At 46.8% G+C, this 21731-nt stretch overlaps 1 protein-coding gene across 3 annotated transcripts in view; it reads left to right on the forward strand.

The window, feature by feature from the left end:
- The window catches only part of LOC119969029 (gamma-aminobutyric acid receptor subunit rho-1-like), a 43683-nt gene extending 27337 nt beyond the window's left edge, over positions 1-16346 (forward strand). The window contains exons 7-9 of one of the 3 annotated variants that reach the window (XM_038802160.1): positions 7526-7678; positions 9127-9323; positions 10593-11639. In XM_038802160.1, coding sequence (XP_038658088.1) covers positions 7526-7678; positions 9127-9323; positions 10593-10628 — 386 coding nt within the window. In that variant the 3' untranslated portion in view covers positions 10629-11639. Of the gene's footprint in view, positions 1-7525; positions 7679-9126; positions 9324-10592; positions 11640-15536 lie in introns of those variants that run through there. The other 2 variants (XM_038802158.1, XM_038802159.1) reach the window with 2 other exon arrangements.
- The last annotated feature ends 5385 nt before the right edge of the window (positions 16347-21731 follow it).

A 21731-nucleotide genomic window follows, 5' to 3' on the forward strand; every position in this document is an offset into this window, starting at 1 on the left:
GATTATTACATTGTGAGCCAACTGACCTTACTGGACTCTGGCGTGATACATGTGTTTCCCCAAGAAAGGTCACGCCTTAGAATCTTCCAAGCAATGTTTTCCTGAGCTGTTTTCAGCAAGGATCCATTTCCAGGATCTTCAGCTGTCCTTTCAGTATTCCTCTGTCTTGAGTTCTCATGTGCATTCAATCTTCCACATAATCTCTCCGGTACCATGCCATGTCAATAGAACATTACAGCTTGAAAGCTTGTACTAAGGTCACCAATCTTAAGGTTACATCAGATAGTTGGCTTCTCACTAGTCAACTTCACCTGGTCTGCATTTTTAGTTGTCTTTAACTTCAATTAACTGTACCTTGTTCACATTCAAATCCCCTTTGTCCTTTTGACTTTAATCTTCCTGGAACGTCTCATTTAATTCCCTGGTTGCTAGAATTTAGCTGTTTTTTAGTTTCTGGGATTTGCTTTCTTCCCATTACTCCAATCATCCTGCTTCTGACAGAACTATGAGAGCTTTTTCCTCTCCAGCTGCTAAGCTCCAACTGCTTCGGATCCAGCTAAAACTAAACTCAAATGGTCTTTCTAACTTAAAGGTGGCCCCTGATGCACTATCAATTGACCACAGAAGCGAAGTTGCAGTCCGAAACTGAAGGCTTTAATAGACAAGGGGCTAGATTCTCCGTAAATGCGGAGAATCGTAAAGGCTGCCGTGAAACTGGCCGTGTTTCACGGCAGCCTCCGCGCCCCCTCCCGGGACCTGATTCTCCCCCCGGGGCGGGGCTAGCAGCAGGGCCCCGTGAATCACGGCATCGCGGCCTTAGTGACCGTCGCTAAGACCGCGCGCCAAGCGTCACGCCGGCTGATGCGCACGATGACGTCAACCCGCGCATGCGCGGGGCCGTCATCTCCCTCGGCCACCCCGCGGACTGATCCTGCAGGGCGGCGGAGGGAGAAAGAGTGCGTCCGTAACGGACGCACTGCCCGCGATCGGTGGGCACCGATCGCGGGCCCATGCCCCCTTGGCATGGCCATGGTACGGCCATGCCAATCGGGGCCCTGGATGCCCAGAACGGGCATGTTGCGGCCGTTTTTACGATGGCAGCAAGCAGGTGTGTTTGCTGCCGTAAAAACGGCCGTAAAGGCCTGGGAACTCGGCCCATCGGCCTGGGCAGAATCGCTGTTCGCCGTAAAGAACAGCCGTGGGGGGGGGGGGGGGGGGGGAGAATAGCGGGAGGGCATGAAAAATGTCGGGGATGCCCTCCCACTATTCTCTGACCCGTCGTGGGCAGGGGAGAATCGCGCCCAAGATGTTTCCCCAGCAGCTCAGGTACAGAAAGGAAGCTCTTATACCCTGCCTTACAGGGCGGAGCTACCTTACAGCACTAACCAATGGGTGCCTAGTGTTACATACCATTGAGCCAATCAGCAGCGAACCTTCTCCACCAATGGTGTCTCAGCATTGCTAGCTACCGTAATACCTCTAGTCATACTATCACATTCACCCCCTGTTGAAAAGGAATCCGGCGGGGGGGGGGGGGGGGGGGGGCGCGACTTGGTCGCCCGACCATAACTGGTGGTCCGCCCGGGTTGAATAGCATACTGGTAGTATGACTGCTGAGGTACTGCGTTACTTTCGTACTGCGTCTGCCCACTGGCCCATTTACAAAGACATAATACAGTTTCACAATTACACAATTGGCCATGTACATGTCACATTAAAAGGTCAATATACAGTTCATAGCAACACAATCAGACGGTTGGGGGCTTTGGTTGTCCTTTGCGATCGACGGAGCTTCGCCGGAGACATCGGTGGAGGTGCAGGCGTCTGTGACTCCGGGAGCGTGGATCCATTCCCTGTAGCGACTTCAACATGCCTAGATGGCGCTGGTGAGGGTGGCTGACCCAGGGAGGGGGCATCCAGACTTCTAGATGGCGCTGGTGGGGAGGTTGACTGGCCAGTGAAGGGAGCGTCTATAGAGTGCTGCGGTGGGCGGGGGGGGGGGGGGGGGGGGGGGATCCAGGCAGGGACGGCGGGAAAAACGGTTGTCCAGGGCAGGGGGCGACCGTGAGGTGCGCTGGTGGGGGGGGGGGAGGGTGGGGCTGGTGGTGAGGGTGAGGGTGGGGATCCGGCGGGCGCCAGGTCCCGTAGGGAGACCGTGTCTTGTCGGCCTTCGGGGTACTCCACGCACGCGTACTGGGGGTTAGCGTGGAGTAAATGGACCCTCTCGACCAACGGGTCCGACTTGTGCGCCCGCAAGTGTTTCCGGAGCAGGATCGGCCCGGGGGCTGCCAGCCAGGTCAGAAGCGAGGTCCCTGAGGAGGACTTCCTAGGGAAGACCAGGAGATGTTCATGAGGCGTTTGGTTAGTTGCAGCAGAGCAGAGACCGGATGGAGTGGAGGGCGTCTGGGAGGACCTCCTGCCAGCGGGGGACTGGGAGATTCCTGGACCGTAGGGCCAGTCTCCCAGACCTTTCCGTTCTCCCTCTCGAACTGTTCGTTACCCCGGGGGTTGTAACTGGGCATCGTGCTCGAGGTAATGCCCTTGCTAAGCAGGAATTGATGCAGTTCGTCACTCATAAAAGAGGACCCCCTATCACTGTGTATGTAGGCAGGGAATCTGAACAGGGAAAAAATGCTGTGGAGTGCTTTGATGATGGTGGTTGTGGTCATGTCGAGGCAGGGGATGGCGAACGGGAAGCGGGAGTACTCGGCAATCACGTTGAGGAAGTACGTGTTGCAGTTGGTAGAGGGGAGGGGACCTTTGAAGTCCATGCTGAGGCGTTCAAAGGGACGGGAAGCCTTTATCAGATGCACTTTCTCCGGTAGAAGTGCGGCTTGCACTCCGCGCAGATGTGGCAGTTCCTAGTGACTGTCCTGACCTCCCCGATGGAGTAGGGCAGGTTGCGGGTCTTTACAAAATGGAAGAAACGAGTGACCCCCGGGTGGCAGTGGTCCTCATGAAGGGCTCGGAGGCGGTCCACTTGTGCGGTGGCACATGTGCCATGGGACAGGGCATCGGGAGGCTCGTTTAGCTTCCCGGGACGATACAGGATCTCGTAGTTATAGGTGGATAATTCGATCCTCCACCGCAAGATCTTATCGTTCTTTATCTTGCTCCGCTGTGCATTGTTGAACATGAAAGCTACCGACCGTTGGTCCGTGAGGAGGGTGAACCTCCTGCCAGCCAGGTAATGCCTCCAATATCGCACAGCTTCTACTATGGCCTATACTTCCTTCTCGACCGAGGAGTGGCGGATTTCAGAAGCATGGAGGGTACCCGAGAGGGTGCCCGCTTGGTTGAGGGTGGCCGCCAGAGCTACGTCAGACGCGTCGCTCTCAACTTGGAAGGGGAGAGACGCGTCGATGGCGCACATCATGGCCTTTGCAATGTCTGCTTTGATGCGGCTGAAGGCCTGGTGGGCCTCCGTCGACAGGGGGAAAGTAGTTGTTTGGACGGGCTTTGTCGGCGTAGTTGGGGACCCACTGAGCGTAATATGAGAAGAACCCGAGGCAGCACTTCAGGGCCTTGGAGCAGTGGGAGAGGGGGAACGCATGCGTTCCGGGTCGGGGCCTATCACTCCATTTTGCACTACGTAGCCGAGGATGGCTAGGCAGTGGGTGCTAAACACGCATTTATCCTTGTTATACGTAAGATTAAGGGTTTCCGCGGTCTGGAGGAATTTTCGGAGGTTGGTGTCATGGTCCTGCTGGTCGTGGCCGCAGATGGTGACGTTATCGAGATACGGGAATGTTGCCCGTAAACCGTAGCGGTCAACCATTCGATCCATCTCTCGCTGGAAGATCAAAACCCCATTAGTGACACCGAAAGGAATCCTTAAAAAGTGGTAGAGCCACCCATCTGCCTCGAAGGCAGTGTACTTGTGATCACTCGCGCGGATGGGGAGCTGGTGGTAGGCGGACTTAAGGTCAACCGTGGAGAAACTTTGTTGCGCAATCCTGTTTACCAGGTCGGATATGCGGGGGAGAGGGTACGCGTCCAGCTGCGTAAACCTGTTGATGGTCTGACTGTAGTCTATGACCATCCTATTCTTCACCCCGGTCTTTACCACCACTACTTGGGCTCTCCAGGGGCTGTTGCTAGCCTCGATGACCTCTTCCCTCAGGAGCCGTTGCACCTCGGACCTGATGAACGTCCGATCCTGGGCACTGTACCGTCAGCTCCTAGTGGTGACGGGTTTTCAATCCGGGGTGAGGTTTGCAAACAGGGAGGGGGGATCGACCTTGAGGGTTGCGAGGCTGCAGACAGTGAGGGGGGTATAGGGCCGCCGAATTTGAAAGTTAGACTTTGAGGTTGCACTGGAAATCTAACCCTAGGAGAGTGGCTGCGCAGAGGTGAGGGAGGACGTAGAGCCTGTAGTTCTTGAACTCCCTCCCTTGGACCGTGAGGTTCGCTACACAATACCCTTTGATTAAACTGAATGGGAGCCAGAGGCCAGGGCGATTTTTTGATTGACGGGATGGACAGGAAGAGAACAGCGCCTTACCGTTTCAGGGTATATAAAGCTCTCTGTGCTCCCAGAGTCGAGTAGACAGGTCGTCTCGTGCCCGTTGATTAATATGTCGTTGTTGCTGTGGAAAGGCTGCGGGGTCGAGACTGGTCCAAGGTCACCGATGCCAAACGTGGCAGGAGTTCGGAATCGTCTTCGGGTGGTGTGTGGTCACCCATGCTGGGGTCCTTGGAGCCGGTCCAAGATGGCGGCGCCCACTGGTTGCACATGGCTGGGGGTGGACAAAATGGCGGCACCCATCCCCCGCACGTAGCATCGGCAGAGCAAGATGGCGGTGCTCGGGGGCCCCACGTGGCGCTGGGGGAGGTAGCTGGCGATATTCGTGGGCCGCTCGGGGATCGTGGAGAGGGTTGGAGCGGTGAACCGCACTCACCGCCCGAAACCGCAGCGACCGCCGGGGCCTGGCATACTACCATGAAATGGCCCTTCTTGCCGCACCCCTTTACACGTTGCCGAACGGACTGGGCAGCGCTGTTTTACCTGCCCGCAGAAATAGCAACGGGGCTCAACGGGGTTGCGCTGTGGGGTTGCAGCGCAGGCCTGGGGCGATTCCGGGTCCACTGGAGGGGGATTCCACGCTGCCCAGGGGGCCACCGCGCGGTCGGGGGCGTAGGCACGGGCATTTTGGGAGGCCACGTCCAGTGAATCGGCGAGGGCCCGTGCCTCCTTGAGGCCCAGAGTGTCTTTTTCGAGCAGTCTCTGGCGGATTTGCGGGGACTGCATACCTGCAGCAAAAGCGTCCTGGATCAAAAGTTCAGTATGTTCATTAGCCGAAACCTGTGGGCAGCTGCAGTTTCTCCCTAGCATGAGGAGCGCACGATAGAACTCGTCTAGTGACTCACCAGGGCTCTGCTGTCTCATTGCCAGTAGGTGCCAGGAGTAGACTTGGTTTACTGGGCAGATATAATGTCCTTTGAGTAGTTCCATTGCTGAATCGTAATCTGTAGCATCCTCCATGAGCGTGTAGATGTCCAGGCCCACTCTCGAGTGCAAGATCTGTAGTTTCTGCTTCCTCGTCGGTGTGCTTTCTGCTGTGCCAATGTAGCCGTTGAAATAAGCTAACCAGTGCTTAAAGGTAGCTGCTGCGGTAGACGCGTGGGGGCTCCGTTGTAGACACTCAGGCTTGATGCGGAACTCCATCCTTTAAAACTTGTCTATTAAATTGATCCACTATCAATGACCACAGAAGCGAAGTTGTAGTCCGAAACGGAAGGCTTTAATAGACAAGATGTTCCCCCAACAGCTCAGGTACAGAAAGGAAGCTGCGGGGAATACACGGGCTCTTATACCCTGCCTTACAGGGCGGAGCTACCTTACAGCTCTAACCAATGGGTGCCTAGTGTTACATACCATTGGGCCAATGAGCAGCGAGCCTTCTCCACCAATGGTGTCTCGGCATTGCTAGTTACCGTAATACCTCTAGTCATACTACCACAGCCCCTGATTGCTAAGCAACAGTTAGTTCTTCTCTAAGCTCTGTTTGCTTTTCACGTTGTAAACTCTAAACACAATACAGACACCATTTGAAAGGAAACAAAAAGCCCTGTACATTCAAACACCTGAATCTGATGTGGAGATGCCAGCAAACAAACGCCGCAAAAAGACTCCAACCCTTTGCAACCAGATGACACAGTTAGTCTGGAAGATTCAATTGGGAATGGACAGTCAAAGTATGCGAAGGTACTACAACAAGCAGGTCCTCAATTATATCTAATCATTACTGATGATGGCACAGTCTTAAGGAGAAACCATGATGTGGAGATGCCGGCGTTGGACTGGGGTGGGCACAGTAAGATGTCTTACAACACCAAGTTAAAGTCCAACAGCTTTGTTTCGAATCACTAGCTTTCGGAGCGCAGCTCCTTCCTCATTCACCTGATGAAGGAGCTACGCTCCGAAAGTTAGTGATTCGAAACAAACCTGTTGGATTTCAAACTGGTGTTGTAAGACTTCTTACTGTTACCTGAATCTAACTAGGGTTTTAACCTAGTTAAACTAAATTAAACTCACTTAAATCTATACCTTATTTCTAATATCGAACAATACATAGATCACTTGAAATGAGTTTTGCTTTCTGTAATTGAGCCTCAGCTGTTTACAATCTATAAGAACAAATTAGGCAAAGTGATGAAGTGTAATATATTAAGTTAACTAATGATACAAAGCTAGTTGGGAGAGTAAGTTGGGAGTAGAATGCAAAGAGGCTGCAAAGGGACTGGTTAAGTGATTGGGCAAGAGGGTGACAGATGGAGGATAAAGGGGATATGTGGAATGATTCACTTTGGTGGGAAAAATATAAAACAGAATGTGTTACAAAAGGCGAGGAGCTAGTAAGTGTTGATAGTCAGGGAGATATGAAAATCCTTGTGCACAAATCACAGCAAGTTAACACGTGGGGATAACCAGAATTAGGAAGATGAATGTTATGTTAGCCTTAATTGCAAAGATGTTAAGAGTATGAGAGTAAGGAAGTCGTGCTACAATTATATAAGGCTTTGATGAATCCACGTCTGGTGGTTTCTGTGAATCGTTTTGATCTCCTTATGTAAAGAAGAAAATAATTGCCTTGGAAAGGGTGCAATATAGATTCACTGGAGTGATCCCTGGAATGAGAGGGCTATCCTTGGGGGAAGGATTGATTAGAATGGCCCTGTACTCTCTGAAATTTAGAATGAACAGTGATCTCATTGAAAAAATGTTTTAAAATTCCAAGAAGACTTGACAGCTGAGAAGTTGTTTCCTCTATCATCTCAGGTCAAGGAGCCAACATTTTAATTTGAGACAAAGAGAAATTTCTTCACTCAGAGGGTTATTAATCTTTGGAATTTTCTACTATGGTTGCTCACCCATTGAACATACTGAAAATTGAAATCAATAGATGTTTGGGTACTAAAGATATCTGGATAGGGTGGGAAAGTGGGGTTGAGGTGGAAGATTGGTCCTGATAGGCCATGAGAAGAAATTTTACCAAAATTGTAACTTTTCTTTTCTCCTCAGGTTGGTACAACAGATTGTTTATTAATTTCATCCTAAGGAGGCACATATTCTTTTTTCTTTTACAAACCTACTTTCCAACCATGTTAATGGTCATGCTATCTTGGGTTTCCTTCTGGATTGACAGAAGAGCAGTCCCAGCTCGGGTTTCACTGGGTAACTTATTTTTGTTTTCTCTATGTTCTTCTTGTGTATATCAAAGTGAGGATTAGAAAAATTACCAATGTCAGCATGAAGTACTCTTAGATTGATGAACAGCACAATATTGAGCCCAGACTTAAACATTACAGGGGGACGTCCAACAGCGTTGGTATCAATTTTCCCACTATCACAATTAATGGGATGGACAATTTAGTGCCAGTTAGTAGCAAATTATCAACAGTTTTGTGCTGTATGCTGACACCAGAAACTGGATATAATCTACTCCCTATAGTCAGCTGGTTTCAAATTAGTTTCATGTTGGAGATTTACCTCTAGAATAAGGGTCATGATATATTTAGTGGTCTTAGCAATAAAGAGATATTTATGGGTTCCCTGAATCTTTTGTGACACTTTTGTGACACATTCCCTGAAACTCTTTGCTCCTTTTATTTAGCTCTGTTCCATGCAAATGAACAGATCATTAAATTTCCTGCATTCATGCTAGTATTGCGCTAGTGTAGATTTACACGTATATATTTAGGTGCAACATGCCCAAGGTCGGTGGATATGGGTGCAACTGATATTTCTGGAGTTTGATAGCCATTTTATTTGTGATTTAGTTTTATATTTCTGAGATCTGCACTATTTTTAATCAAAGTGCTCTCAGTGACACAAAGCTTTTTTGCATTTGTGCTCCTCCCACCACCCTGCTCCCCCATGCTGAGAAGGACCTTGCATCTGGAATGATTTTCCCAATGGCCATATTCCTGTACTGCATAGTAAGGGAAGAGGAAGAGGAGCAGTGGAGGCAAGAGCTCTGTGAGAGTGAGGCCTCAAAGCAGAAGTAAGCAGTCCACTATTTACTGTTGACAGTGCTCTTGTGTCACTTATTCTGTTACATATGCGCTGCAGGAAATTTGGGTGTAAGTTCCCATTGGTAACATCAATGCAAAAACTTGTGCCAATTTTGGTAACATTAGACAATTCATTGCTTTTTTATCCAAACCGAACCTTTGATATTAGTGCATAATTCTGAACTGCCTGCATTTAAGTTAACTCCATGTGATAAGTTTAGTTTTGCTCAGTGCACTCCTTTTGCAAAAGCCCATTAAAATGCTTTCTGAAAATGTTATACTTTATGTTGGATCCCTAAAGGTTTATGGTTGAACTGTCGAGGTTTTATATTTCCAATAGCACTCGTGTTGGTCACTCAGGATTCAGGGCTGAATTGCTTCTAAGCTGCTGCTGGGAACAGTGCTTAGCATTGTTTATCTGCTAACATGATGGCTTGTCAAAAAAGGAGCAAAATCCCAATAGAATTGAGGATTCTGGCTACAGATGGGTGATCCACCCAATCTCTCATCTTGATCCAGATTAGAATGAAGGGCTCAAGTTATTTTAACTGTTGTCTATCTCATACCATCAACAATACTTACATCTATTTATTTCTTATCCACTGAAAGGAATAACAATTATACTGACAATGTCAACAATTATAACTGGAGTGAATGCATCTATGCCTCGAGTATCTTACGTTAAAGCTGTGGATATCTACCTCTGGGTCAGCTTTCTCTTTGTATTCCTTTCTATAATTGAATATGCGGCTGTGAACTATCTAACCACTATTGAAGAAAGGAAAAAAATAAAGCAGAGAGAGAAGGTAAGATGACTAACATTGTTATTTTCAAAACATGTGTATACAAAATAGAGATTGAGAGAATTCTTTGAAGGTCTACTTTATAAATTATGTAAAGAGCTTTTCCTTATACAGTATGCGCATTCAATATGTCAGAATTGCAACTACCTGTATAACAATTTGAACATATGACAGTAGCACTCTCACAATGACAACATCTTGTTGAGAAAACCATGGCCTGCATTTTTCAGATGGCCGGGGCTAATCTCCCACCATCAATTCTCCTGACTGTCCACAGTAATTTATGCTTCAATGAGCATTGATTAGCTGCAGGCAGGACTTCCGCCCCTTATTTGGGACGGAGTTCTGCCTTAGTGAGCTGCTGACCAATCTGACTGACTGGCTGCTATCCAATCCCTGCAGTGACAACGCAGGACAGAAGAGGAACTATTCCAACCCGCTTTAGTGATAGTGCTGGAGCCAAAGGACAAGGTAAGTGCAGGGGTTCAATGGTAGGAGGTGGGGGGAGTGCTAGGGGGGTTAACCATGGGGGAAATCTAGGTCTCGAGGGAGATGCCAATGTGGGAGAGAGGTCTGTAGGTCACCGGGCCTTAATGTACGGATGCCTCAGTAAGAAGGGTGCTTCTGATGGAAACGCTTACCCTGCCGCCCACTTCCTGCCCGAGATCTAACTTTCATTCTTTCACTGAGGTTCAATGTTCTCATCAGTCTAAAAATTGAGACTAGGTGGGAAAAGACCTTTAAGGTGCCATTAATTGGCCACTTGACGGCTTCAACTGGGGCAAGGGTGGGCTTCCCACCTGAGGCCTTGCCTGCCCCAGCATAAAATCACTGTGTGATTGGCCAGGCAGGAACCCGGAGAGAATCCAGTCCCTGAAATTTCATGCTCCCGCCCCCCCATCCCCCCAACTTAAAAACCCACCTGTGGGGAAGAATAAAGCCCAGTCACGTATCTTTACGAACTGTATTTTATTTTTAATATTGGAAGGACACTGGATTTTTTATTATTTGGACACTTGGATTTTATTTCAAATAGGATCACAAGTTCACCTTGGAGCATTAACAAGCATGTCTTTTCCAGGAAATCACATGACTTTGCTACCTGATCAGCATGATATTTGTGGAGGGGGGGGGGGGGGGGGGGGGGGAGAACGGTTTGTTGAGCTGCAATTATTTTAAGTGATGGGGAGAAGCTGGTTCAAAGGCAAAGGTCTATGATTTGATCACCTGACAGAGGAGCTTTAAGTTTTGAACCTATTGTTTATAACTCAGTTTTGGGGAATAAACCAAGAAGGAAAGCAGCCCTAACTCGGTATCTCACTGCATTGCCTGAAATTCCATGAGTGATTATCCACCTGCAGCCAGAAAATCCTCATCTGACAATAATTTGTCTGCACTTGGAAACCTGCAAATCTGAGACAAGAAGAATTGATCTAACTCTATATTCTCCTCCACACTGAAGCTCGATTAGTGAGAATCTCCTGACATCTACCGGAAAACATCTACTTCACATAAGGGAGCTTCAGATCATCGGCATCGAAACACTGCAAACTTTATCCTTTATTTTACAGAGCTTATCCTCCAAAGCCCATCTCTGTAGAGACCCTATCTGTTTGTCCTTTGTTTGTTTGTGTGTGCACATGGGATATTTTTAAAACGGGATAGATAGTTATACTTCCAGAGTACAATTGTGTGTTGACCAGTTCTTACAACATGTTTATTTTTTAAGTTTTATTTTATAATAAACTAATCATTCTGAATGTATTGAAAGAAGCCTGGTTAAAGTCTCTTTTATTCTGGGTCTAACAGTAGCAAAGGTAAACAATTGGCTATTTTGGTGAGCGAATTAAACTTTCAAGCTAATGGCATACCTGCGGAGTAGTGGAACTAGATGAATTACGCACTCCTACCATCCCGGTCGTAACAATCCACATTCACAACAAAATGCAAAAACTGATGGAGCTCTGCACATTCCATACAAGATTAATATTTACACCGGAAACCAATTTTATCCTATAAAGTCCAACAGATTTCCCCCACTCTTGTAAATTAAGTCCTTATTTGCATTCAAACGAGAAACATCATTAATACATCACCTTACAGCTAATATAATTTAATACAATTAAAGTAACTTATTTTTTCTTTAACCAATTTCACCTTGTTCTCTCAGAAAGGTTGCACTCTGTGCTGGTATTAATGGATAAACCAGTCAAAAGCAGCACTGAATGCAGAATTTCTCAAGCTGCAGAACTGAATCAATTAAGATTAGCCAGTGTCACAGGAGAAAAGGAAAAGAAAAGCAGTAAGAGCAGGACATTGGGCAGGATTCTCCGTCCCGCTGCACCCGCTTTCTGGTGCGGTTCCCCCCACCCCCACCCCCCCCCCCCCCCGCCCCCCCCCCCCCCCCCCCCCCCCCCCCCCCCGCCGGCAGCAGGATTCCCGGAAGTGGCCAATGAATAACAAAATTATGAATGTTTACTGTTTCAGCTATGTGAAATTCATCGTGGGGTGAATTTATGCAGGGTTTTTAATACTTTGATAACGAGGGATATTATGAACCTTGTCAAAAAGAAAAAGGAGACTTCTGTATGGTCTAGAAGGGTGGGGACAGTCAAAGCCCTTGAGGAGTGTAAAGAAAGAAGGAAGGTACTTAAGCGGGGAATTAGGAGGGCTGGGAGGGGTCATGAAAAGTCCTTGGCAAGTAGAATTAAGGTGAATCCCAATGTTTTTATTCACATGTAAAAAGCAAGAGGGTGGTCAGGAAAAGGATTGGATCATTAAGGACAGTGGGGGGAATCGATATGTTGAGCGAGAGGATTAGGGCGAGGTATTAAATGAATACCTTGCATCAGTGTTCACCAAAGAAAAGGACTTTGTGCAAGATGATTCTTCGGTAGGGTGGAAGCCTGGTCATGTGACATTAAAAAGGAGGCGGTATTGGGTCTTTTAAAATATATTACGGTAGATAAATCTCCTGGGCCGGATGGGATTTACCCCAGAATACTGAGGGAAGCAAGAGAGGAAATTGTTGGGGCTTGACTGACATCTTTGTATCCTCATTGGCTACAGGTGAGATCCAGAGGACTAAAGAATAGCTAATGTGGTACCACTGTTTAAGAAAGGTACTAGGGATAATCCTGGAAACTATAGGCCAGTGAGCCTTACGTCATTAGTAAGGAAATTATTGGAGAGAATTCTCAGGGACAGGATTTATACCCATTTGAAAACAAATGGACTCATTAGCGATAGACAGCATGGTTTTGTGAAGGGGCAGTCGTGCCTCACTAACTTATCGAGTTTTTTGAGGAAGTGACAAAGGTGATTGATGAGGGGAGGGCGGTAGATGTTGTTTACATGGACTTCAATAAACCCTTTGACAAGGTGCCTTATTGCAGACTGGGACAAAAGGTGAAGTCACACGGGATCAGAGGTGAGGTGGTAAAATGGATACAGAACTGGCTCGGTCACAGAAGGCAAAGGGTAGCAGCAGAAGGGTGTTTTTCTGAATGGAAGGTTGTGTCGAGTGATGATCCACAGGGATCTGTGCTGGGGCCTGCGCTGTTTGTAGTATACATAAACAATTTGGAGGAAAGTGTGACTGGTTTGATTAGTAAGTTTGTGGATGACGCCAAGGTTGGTGGAGTGGCAGATAGTGTTGAGGATTGTCAGAGGATACAGCAGGACGTAGATAGGTTGGAGACTTGGGTAGATAAATGGCAAATGGAGTTTAATGCAGACAAATATGAGGTAATGCATTTTGGTTGGTCGAAAATAGAGGGGAAATATACCGTAAATGGCAAAACTCTTAGGAATATAGAAAGTCAGAGAGATCTGGGCGAGCAGGTCCACAGATCTTTGAAAGTGGCACCACAAGTGGACAAGGTAATCAAGAAAGCATATGGAATGCTTGCCCTTCATTGGATGGGGCAAGGCATGCTACAGTTGTATAGAACGTTGGTAAGGCCGCACTTTGAATATTGCGCACAATTATGGTCAGAGGAGAGGCTGAATAGACTTGGACTGCTTTCATTAATAATAATAATCTTTATTTTCACAAGTAGGCTTATATTAACACTGCAATGAAGTTACTGTGAAAAGCCCCTAGTTGCCACATTCCAGCACCTGTTATGGTACACAGAGGGAGAATTCAGAATGTCAAAGTTACATAACAGCACGTTTTTCGGGACTTGTGGGAGGAAACTGGAGCACCCAGAGGAAACCCACACAGACACAGGGAGAACGTGCAGACTCCGCACAGACAGTGATCCAAGCCGGGAATTGAACCTGGGATCCTGGCGCTGTGAAGCAGCAATGCTAACCACTATGCTACTGTGCCACCCGTAAAAAGATGGAGGTCAGGGCAGCATGGTGGCGCAGTGGGTTAGCCCTGCTGCCTCACGCCGCCGAGGTCCCAGGTTCGATCCCGGCTCTGGGTCACTGTCCGTGTGGAGTTTGCACATTCTCCCCGTGTTTGCGTGGGTTTCGCCCCCACAACCCAAAATATGCAGCTTAGTGGGTTGGCCATGCTAAATTGCCCCTTAATTGTAAAAAAATAATTGGGTACTCTAAATTAAAAAAAAAAAAGATGGAGGTTGAGGGGTGACCGGTACATGCTGGGAGGGGCGAAGGGCCTGTTCCTGTGCTGTATTGTTCTTTGTTCATTGTTCTACTGTAGCTTCACGTTGATTCCTGTGACAGTCCACCTGTAATGATAAGTTAATTGTCAGAAGCTTGACAGAAATTCACACCCTTTTAAAAAAAAATTTTTTTTATTGAAAAACGTAGTATTTATACAACAACAATGAACCGTAATAAAATACCAACAATAACAATAATGATAGCAATCATAAACATTCGCCCATCCTCAATGAACAACAAAACATATTAACAACTTAAATTAACACAATGTTAAGTTGTGCTGCTGCTATTGACCAAGATACCTATCTTTGAGCCAGGAAGTCCAGAAAAGGCTGCCACCGTTTATAGAACCCTTGTATTGATCCTCTCAGGGCAAATTTGACCCTCTCCAATTTTATAAATCCCGCCATGTCACTGATCCAGGTCTCCACACTTGGGGGCCTCGCATCTTTCCACTGCATCAAGATCCTCCGCCGGGCTACTAGGGGCGCAAAGGCCAGGACACCGGCCTTTTCGCCTCCTGCACTCCTGGCTCCACCGCAACCCCAAAAATCGCGAGTCCCCACCCTGGTTTGACCCTGGATCCAACCACCCTCGACACCGAATTCACACCCTTTTAATGACACATAGAGATTACTTCGGGAATTGCATTTCTGCTCCAATTAGAGAAGTGAGCATTAATTTTTCAGCTGTTTGTGTGGAACAGACAACAGTTGGTAGCAAACAATTAGTCAGATTGGCAAAATGCTTATCCCACAGAAATGTCCATGATCAGTCTAATTATAATATAAATTGACTCTCACTTCTATATTGCGCTGAGCTGGCTACAGGCAAAGGATTACACAAACGCAAAGGTCACATATGGGTTGGGGGGGTGGAGTGTAGTGCTGAAAGTTGTGGGCCTTTAAAAGGCTGTGGATACGTCTGAGACATATTTGAGTCTTCCTGAAAGCCCTTTGGGGAAACGAAAATGGCTGCCAGCATCAAAAGACATTTGATATAAATGTGGAGGTATGAAGCAGTTCCAAGAAGATTCACTGGGTTGATTCCTCGGATAAAAGGATTGTCTTCTGAGAAACGATTGAGCAGGTTGGGTGTATACTCATTGGAATTTAGAAGAAAGAGAGATGATTTCATTGCAACGTGTAATGAGGGGGTTTGACAGTGTAGATGTTATGAGAGAATATTCCTCTCATGTGGGAATGCAGAACTAGGGGTCACAGCTTAATGTCTTCCATTAAAAATGCAGGTGAGGAGGAATCTCTTCTCGCAGAGGGTGTTAGTCTATTGTTACATTGCGAGAAAGAAAGAAGCAGATTTTAAATAACACTGAATTATTTGCAAGTGTATTAACTTGATTTTACATGGTTGAAGATCCACTTGAATTACATTACAGTAAATGGATTTGCAAATGGGAAGATTGCTTTTCAGAACTATTGAATTTTATATCGGGGCCCAATTTTAACCTATTCACAACCCACCTACTAGCATGGAGTTAAAATTGGGCCCAACAGTAAATCAATCTTTTGCAGTCATCTCTGTACTAGTGATAATGACAAAAGCACTTTTATTTTTCAGTTTTCAGATTCCTTTAGGTTGACTCAGACACAAAACATGGCTTTTGATGGCTGCTACCATGATAGCCAGCTGGACCTGTCAGACTACGCTGAAGCTCATTTAAGTGTAGCAAATACTGAAGGCAGAGAACGTGCATCCTGTTCAAATCCAGATGGTCAACAGTTAAGAAGGAAGAAATCTAGCAAGGGGAATGTCACTGCAGTTATTATAAGGAACAATCACGCTATTGATACCTACTCAAGGGTTTTATTTCCTGCAGCATTTATCCTTTTTAATTTCATTTACTGGTGCTTATTTTCATAAGCTCTTGTCATTGTTAACCTTTTGTATGCTGAACGCTAGAAATTGGGTTCATGCAGTGCCCATTTTCAGGTGCCACGCAGGCTCTTAAGGCTCAAAGATGAGCAGTCATGGAATGTTATCTTGAACTAATGATAGATTGAATTGAACAGAAAAGAATGCACCACTTTATATAAGGTCTTTTGGTCCAGTCTGGGGAGATTTCATAGCTCATAAGGTACAGCTATCATTTTACTAACATTTTTTAGTAAGATTGCATTCTCAAAAAGATCTGAGGCTGAATATTAGAGAACACAACAAAAATAAAGTATAGCCAAATGCAAGAAACCTGAGTGAATACTGGAGTACAAGTGGAATAGACAATTTCAACCCCTCATTTTTGAATCTGATGAAGAGTTTAGCTGACGTCCTCAAACTGAATGCAATGTCAGCCTGAACTGTATTGTATGTCTATATTATGATACCAAATCTGCTGGAAATTATCTGAAAATACAGAAAAATATGAATTAAGTTTGAAGTGACTCATTTAGACTTCCCTGCTAAGCCTTAACAATTGATTAATTTGAAAGTTTTAGTGAAGAACTTGTGTTTATAAAGTATTTTATCATGGACATCCCAAAGCACTTCCCAATCAATCTGTCACTCTTGAAGTGTAGTTGGCAAGCAGGCATAGCCTCATAAACTGCAAGTCAGATGGAAGGCCAATGAATCAGTTTTGGGTGGTGTTTTGTTTTATTATTCTTTCACGGGATATGGGCGCTGTTGGCTAAGCCAGCATTTTTATTGCACAACCTTAATTGCACTTGATGATGAGTCACCTTCTTGAATCTCTGCAATCCATGAGGGAAGAATGTCAGGTAAGGACACTGAGACAACTCTATAATTTCCTTTGAAAAGTATCACAAAATCTATATCCACCTGAATAGTGGGACAGAGCATTTATAGAAAATGCTTGATGTGGCAGAACTATCTAAATCATCAAAAGAATGTAATACATAAAGGGACGGATACAGAAATACTATGGGTATATTTTTAAAAGGTACATGGAACAAAAATTATTGTACTATTCTGTTGTAAACCGTAAAACAATTATTAATGATGACATCTTTCCATTCAAGAGACCTATGTTAGCTTTCCCTATGGCTTTTTTCTACATCCGTTGTGCAACAACAACCTATTTATAAAGCACTATTTAAAAAAAATAATTTTGGGTACCCAATTCTATTTTGTTCAATTTAAGAGGCAATTTAGGGTGCCCAATTGACCTACCCTGCACATATTTGTGGGTGGTGGGGTGAGACCCACGCAGACACGGAAGAATGTGCAAACTCAGAATTGCGTACCAGAGGTGATCGCAGAGGACCAGACGGGCTTTGTCAAGGGTGGGCAGCTTACTGCGATCATCAGTCGGCTGATAATAATGACCCCCCTCTGGGGAGAGAACACCAGAGGTGATCATCTCCCTGGATGCAGAAAAGGCCTTTGACAGAGTCAAATGGAAATACCTCCTCGAGGTACTGGAGCTGTTTGGGCTCGGGTCTGGATTCATCTCCTGGGTGAAAATCTTGTACAACACCCCCAAGGCAAGCGTACGAACCAACACCACCAGCTCTGAATACTTCCACCTGCACAGAGGCACTCGGCAGGGATGCCCACTGTCCCCTCTCGTTTGCCCTAGCAATTGAACCCCTGGTGATTGCTCTGCGAGATGCGAAAAGCTGGAAGTGCATCCAAAGGGGAGGCAGGGAGCACAGTCTCATTGTATGCAGATGACCTGCTCCTCTACGTCTCAGAACCGCAGGAAGGATTGAGAGCAATCATGGAGCTCCTGAGAGAGTTCAGAACCTTCTTGGGCTATAAACTTAACTTGGGCAAGAGCGAGGCATTCCCGGTGAACCCAAATGGGGGAGGGACAGAGCTGGAGGGATTTCCATTCAAACTACCCAAAACAAACTCCGCTACCTGGGGATGGAAATAGCCCGTGACTGGACACAGATCCATTAGTGGAATCTGACCAGCCTGGCCGAGGAAGTCAAAAAGGACCAATAGAGACGGTACATGCTCCCGCTCTCTGTGGCGGGGAGGGTGCAGACGATCAAAATAACCGTACTGCCGAGGTTCCTCTTCCTGTTCAGATCGATATCAATCTTCATCCCCCAGGTATTCTTCCACAACACAGACAAAATGATCATGCCGTTTGTGTGTATGTGGGGGGGAGGGGGTGAGGTGGGTAAGAGCACTACCAAATTTACAATACTACCACCGAGCAGCAACGGCAGAGAGAGGGGTGGATACGCGAACCCACCACGGAATGGGTGAAGGTGGAGGAGTCTTCCTGCAAGGGAACGACCCTCTGGGCCCTCGCCACGGCAGCGCTCCCATCTCCCCCCACGAAATACACATCCTGCCCAGTGGTGGTAGCTACACTAAGGACATGGAATCAGATGAGGCAACATTTCAGTTTGACCGAGATGTCTCCCATGGCCCCCTAACTGCGGAAACCGTAAGTTCCCACCAGCCATGCGCAACACCACTTTCAAACAATGGATACAGGACGGGGGGACGCTAAGTCAGGGGCTTTTACATGGGGGACAGACTAGCGACACTGAGTGAACTGATAAGAGGACCCGGAACTACCGACAGGACAGGAACTTAGACACCTCCAGGTAAAGCACAAGAAGACAGTAGGATAACCCAGGGCCCGAGAACCACATTCATAGAGGACCTGATAAACACGGACAGTATGGAAGGGGGGAACTGCGGGAAAATCTATGGATAACTACAGGACAGGGTGAGACTACCGCTGGGCGAAGCCAGATGAAAATGGATATCGAACTGGGGACTGAAGTGGGCTGGGGACTCTGGAGCGAAGCACTGAACAGGGCCAACTCCACCTCCTCCTGCGCAAGTCTCAGTCTCATGCAGTTCAAAGTGGTGCACAGCGCGTCCCTAACCAAAACCCGGATGAATAGGTTCTTCTCGGAGGTGGAAGATAAATGCGAACGATGCCAGGAAGGCCCAGCCAACTATACCCACGTTCTCTGGGCTTGCCCCAAACTTGTAGGGTTCTGGACAGGCTTCTTTGAGGCAATATCCAAGGTTGTGGGGATGAGAGTGGAGTTGTGCCCATGTGGCAAACTTCGGGGTGTCAGAACAGCCAGCGCTACACATGGGGAAGAGGGCCGACGTCCTTGTTTTCACTTCCCTAACCGCTGTGTCACCGTGCTGCCCTATAAAGCGCTATTAACATAGTAAAACATTTCAAGGCACCTCACGGGACCACTAAATAGCAATCAGTAAGATCATTGATGTTTTCTTCAGGATGGCTGCCAATTAATTTATTTTTTAATGGAAGTAAAGAAGCAAGAAGTGAGAGAGAGAGAGAGTTTCCTAGTTATATAGGCTTTCTGCATCTCCAGGTGCAAGGAGCAACTAATGGACATCATCTACATCTCAAAGGCTTATTTGAAATCATTCTTTGATTTTTGAAAAAATAGGCTCCCTTCCATCAGTCTACATCTGGTGTACACCGTCAATTATCTAGCCTAACATGTCAGATGCCATGACATTTTCATCTTGTACCAACCACTATTCCAACCATAATTGCTCAAGCCCATGCATCAGTGTGATTATTCGGTGACCAGAACTATCCCCTCCACTTATGGTTGATATCTCCACAGATAGAGATATAGAAGGGGTATAATAGAGAATATGAAATCCCAAGTAAAATCAAACAGAGTACAGGAATTCTGTAGTCTTGTTTTAGGAGCCTGTATAATTCCAGTGGATCATTGCAGTACAGTGGAGTAGCAAGTTGCATGCAAAGATTTTTCCCGAAAAAATATAATTTATTCATTAAATTTTTAAAGGTATATCACATAATGTTCAACATAAAATGCAATGTAGATCAGTTTCTTTCAGTCCAGGATATGCAGTGCCTCACTACATGTGCTGTGTCAGATTATACTTACAATGTACATTTACACTTTGCTTTATTCTATCATGGGATGTGGCCATTGCTGGCAAGGTCAACGTTTGTTTCCCAAATCTTTTTATATTTAAATGTTTTTAATGGTTTTGCATTTAATTTGTACAACATTGCTGAAAGAAATTTAAATATACAACAAACGGTCCAAAGAAACACACAGTATAAATACACAGTATAAAACTGGACGAAAACAGGGAAACAAAGTGATCCGGACTAGATACATGATTAATATAGTACAAATTTGAGGCCAACAGCTTTGTTTCACTATTTACATGTGGCCACATGGTATTAGAACATACCAGGGGCTTGTTTGGGGTCACCCAGGTGCACCCTCTTGGGTTCTCCCCACTTCAGCGCCCTTTGCCCTACTTCCCCTGTGTTCTGGGTGGTGTTTTTCCCCCTCCCTTCTCTGGTCGTTCCCCCTCCCCTCACCCTTTGTCTGGTTTGGCCTCCCCCGGCCCCCCCCCTTCCCCCTTATTGGTTGCTGCTCACGAACAGGTTGGTGAATTGCGGAAACCCCCCTCTGATCCTCTGATGGTGAATTTTATTTTTTCCAATTCAAGGTATTCTGCCAAGTTGGACAGCCAGTAACATTGGGTGTGGCTGTCTGCCGCTCTCCCTGTAAAGAGTTTTGGTTGTTCTGATAACCCAAAGACTGCCACTTGTGGGCACACCACCCTCACAACCTTGGACATGGCCTCAAAAAAGGCAGTCCAGTACCCGACAAGTCTGGGCAAGACCAGAACATCTGGCTGTGGTTGGCCTGGCCTCCCTGGTAGCTGGGGGAACGTTGTGGTCTCCTTGCGGAGGAAGTTCCTTAGTTGCATATATCGCAACTCGTTCCTTTTTGGGAGCTTTAATTTGTCCGTCAGTTCCACTACGGTCGCTATCCTGCTGACCGACTATGTTTGGGTTCCCTACCGTCAGTGTCCCCTTGTCCTGTCTCCACCTTTTAAAGGAAGCGTCCCATGTTGCCAGGATGAATTTACGGTTCTTGCAGACCAGTAGCTCCAACAACAATGCTCAAGAAGCTCAACACCACCCGGGACAAAGCAGGCCACTTGATCAGCACCCCATCCACCAACTTAAACATTCACTCCCTCCAGCACCAATACACAAGCAGCAGTGTGTACCCATTTCACTCCTGGTTCCTTGAACTTAAACATTCACTCCCTAGTTTTATCCATTCCACTCCCGGTTCCTTGGCTCATCCCCGTACTCTCTCTGCAGTGGCTGCCCAATGGTAGAGTTGGAGGTTTGGAAGGGCCAGCCCTCCCATGTTTCTCATTCTTTGCAGGACACTCTTGCGGATCCTAGGGATTCTCACCCCCCTCCCTCCTCCAAATACACAAATGCCATGATTGATTTGTCTAGCTCGGTGAAGAAGGCCTCGGGAATGAAAATCAGGAAGGATCTAAATGGGAAGAGGAATCTGGGCATATATTCATCTTGAACGACTCCACTCTCCCTGCCAGAGAACCGGAGTGAGTCCCACCTCTGCAGGTCCCTCTTTACCTCCTTCATCAGGCTCAACAGGTTCCATTTGTTGAACCGTGTCCAGTCATGGGCTAATGGGATCCCCGAGTATCGGAATTTGGTTTTGGCTAGCTTGAATGGCACGTTTCCCAGCTCTGATATCCCCCCCCCCCCCCCCCCCCCCCCCCCGCCCCCCCCCCCCCCCCCCCCCCCCCCCCCCCCCATGGGTTCACAGGGAATATTTTCCTCTTGCTCAGGGTTTCCCAAATCTAATTGTCCTGGAGAAGGTGGTGGTGATTTTCCTTCAGGAACTGCTGTTCATCTGGTAGAGGTACACATACAGTGCTACTGGGAAGGGAGTTCCAGGATTTGATTCCTGTAACGTTGAAGAAGCGTGATATAATTCTTTTTAAAATAAATTGAGTGTCCAA

The sequence above is a fragment of the Scyliorhinus canicula genome, chromosome 7 (genome assembly GCF_902713615.1).
Source record: "Scyliorhinus canicula chromosome 7, sScyCan1.1, whole genome shotgun sequence".
Taxonomy (NCBI): domain Eukaryota; kingdom Metazoa; phylum Chordata; class Chondrichthyes; order Carcharhiniformes; family Scyliorhinidae; genus Scyliorhinus; species Scyliorhinus canicula.